This window comes from Penaeus monodon, chromosome 11 (genome assembly GCF_015228065.2).
Source record: "Penaeus monodon isolate SGIC_2016 chromosome 11, NSTDA_Pmon_1, whole genome shotgun sequence".
Taxonomy (NCBI): Eukaryota; Metazoa; Arthropoda; class Malacostraca; order Decapoda; family Penaeidae; genus Penaeus; species Penaeus monodon.
The window spans coordinates 30,675,106-30,676,843 of NC_051396.1; the positions used below are offsets into that span (position 1 = coordinate 30,675,106).

Here is a 1,738-nt window from a genome sequence, read left to right on the forward strand (position 1 = left end):
CATATACTCCTGGATCTCGTATCGCCAGAGACATCCAAAGTATTCGTAACATTTATTTTTCCTTTATTCTCTCTCTCTCTCTCTCTCTCTCTCTCTCTCTCTCTCTCTCTCTCTCTCTCTCTCTCTCTCTCTCTCTCTCTCTCTCTTTTTCCTTTTTTTATTATTTTTTACTTTTCTATTTTTTTTTTACCCTTTGGTCAAACTTCCAGTTTATGGGTTACCAGACTTAAAGAAAAAAGTTATTGCTCCCTTTTATGTCATTTTTTTCATCTTCTTTTTTTTTCTTTACATTTTCTTCACTACGGAGATCCCGGACACTTCTACGTTTTCTGCATTACTTGTTGACTGCGGTGACCTTCACGCGTTATTCATTCGACCCGAAAAAAACACTTATATAAAAAAAATGGAAAAAAAAACGAAGCAAAAAGCAATAATGGCTATGTTATAAGACGAAGGAGTGGCTTCGGTGCTTCACTTTAACCCGGATCAGTGAGGTGTCGACTCTCTTGCCCTCGAGTCATTTTGTGTCTTCGCAAAACTCTATGGACACCGCAGAATTCTTATTACAACAGTCCGTAGTTTACGAGGTGAGGACGCGTGTTATAATTATGTTGAGAGTGCGGTTCTGAATGTTAGTGGTTGGTTCTGTTGCGGATATCTTCTGTTATATAATGTTACAACTTCTGTCGGCGTTTCGTTATCTTGTATCATCATCCGTTAGCTAATATTATCTTATTATCTATTATTATCTTCTGTTTATCATCGTCTGTTATTACCTTCTCTTCTTTATTTTTTTCTTTGATATGGTTATTTGGTTTTGAAATAATATGATCGGTGTGGTGCTGGATGTGGTTTTATACGTTAGAAGGAAAATTAAGGGAATCGTTCTTATGGAAACAGTACATTATGACACGTTTTATAATGTATTATAATGTTCACGATAGTTGCACAAATATGATAATAAGGCATTAAACCAACACGAAATCAATAATTGCTTAATTTACAGCCTGTGGCATTTTGCAAAACCACGCTACGTTCTGTGAAAAAAGAAAAAGAAGAAAAAATAATAGTAAAGATAAATAAATAAATAAATTAATAAATAAAACATGAACTTCCATTTACAACCTTTACCGAAATAGACCACCAAGAACACCAATAATAATAACAACAAAAACAACAACATCGACAACAAGAACAACAACAGCAACAGCAACAACAATAATAATAATGATAATAGTAATTATAGCTACAAAACAACAACAAAACAACTACAACAACAAATATTAATATTAATAATAATAATAATAATAATAGTAATAACATCAACAACAAAACAACAACAAAATAATAATAATAATAACAATAATAACGACAACAATAACAACAATAATGATAAAAACAACAACAACAACAACAACGATAAACCCCAGCACCCATTGCCAACAAATGCACGCCAAGAACTGACATCGCGCCAGCTTTCACGCTCGACGCGGAACCTGCCCGGCTGCCGTGTTCCGACTCCAAGTATTGATTAATTGCCTGGTGACGCAGCAACTCTCTTGAGAAGCCCTGGGGAGAGAGACACTCACCCTCCCCCCCCTTTTTTTTTACGTCGAGGCTCACTGTGGTCTTGTTTAGTTTGCTTTGTTTTGTGTTCTTAATAATATCAAGTACTGATTCATTGTTTCGTGATGCAGTCATACTCTCGGCCAGGCCTGAATGCAGATCGTCTACCCGT

General features: G+C 35.5%; 1 protein-coding gene across 1 annotated transcript in view; it reads left to right on the forward strand.

Annotated features, from left to right (window-relative positions):
• The first annotated feature begins 493 nt into the window (after nt 1–493).
• Nucleotides 494–1,738, forward strand: part of LOC119578904 (elongation of very long chain fatty acids protein-like) — a 23,587-nt gene continuing 22,342 nt past the window's right edge. Inside the window, exon 1 of the mRNA XM_037926571.1 lies at nt 494–587. Within this exon, the coding sequence (XP_037782499.1) occupies nt 543–587 (45 nt within the window). The 5' untranslated portion in view covers nt 494–542. The remainder of the gene's footprint in view (nt 588–1,738) is intronic.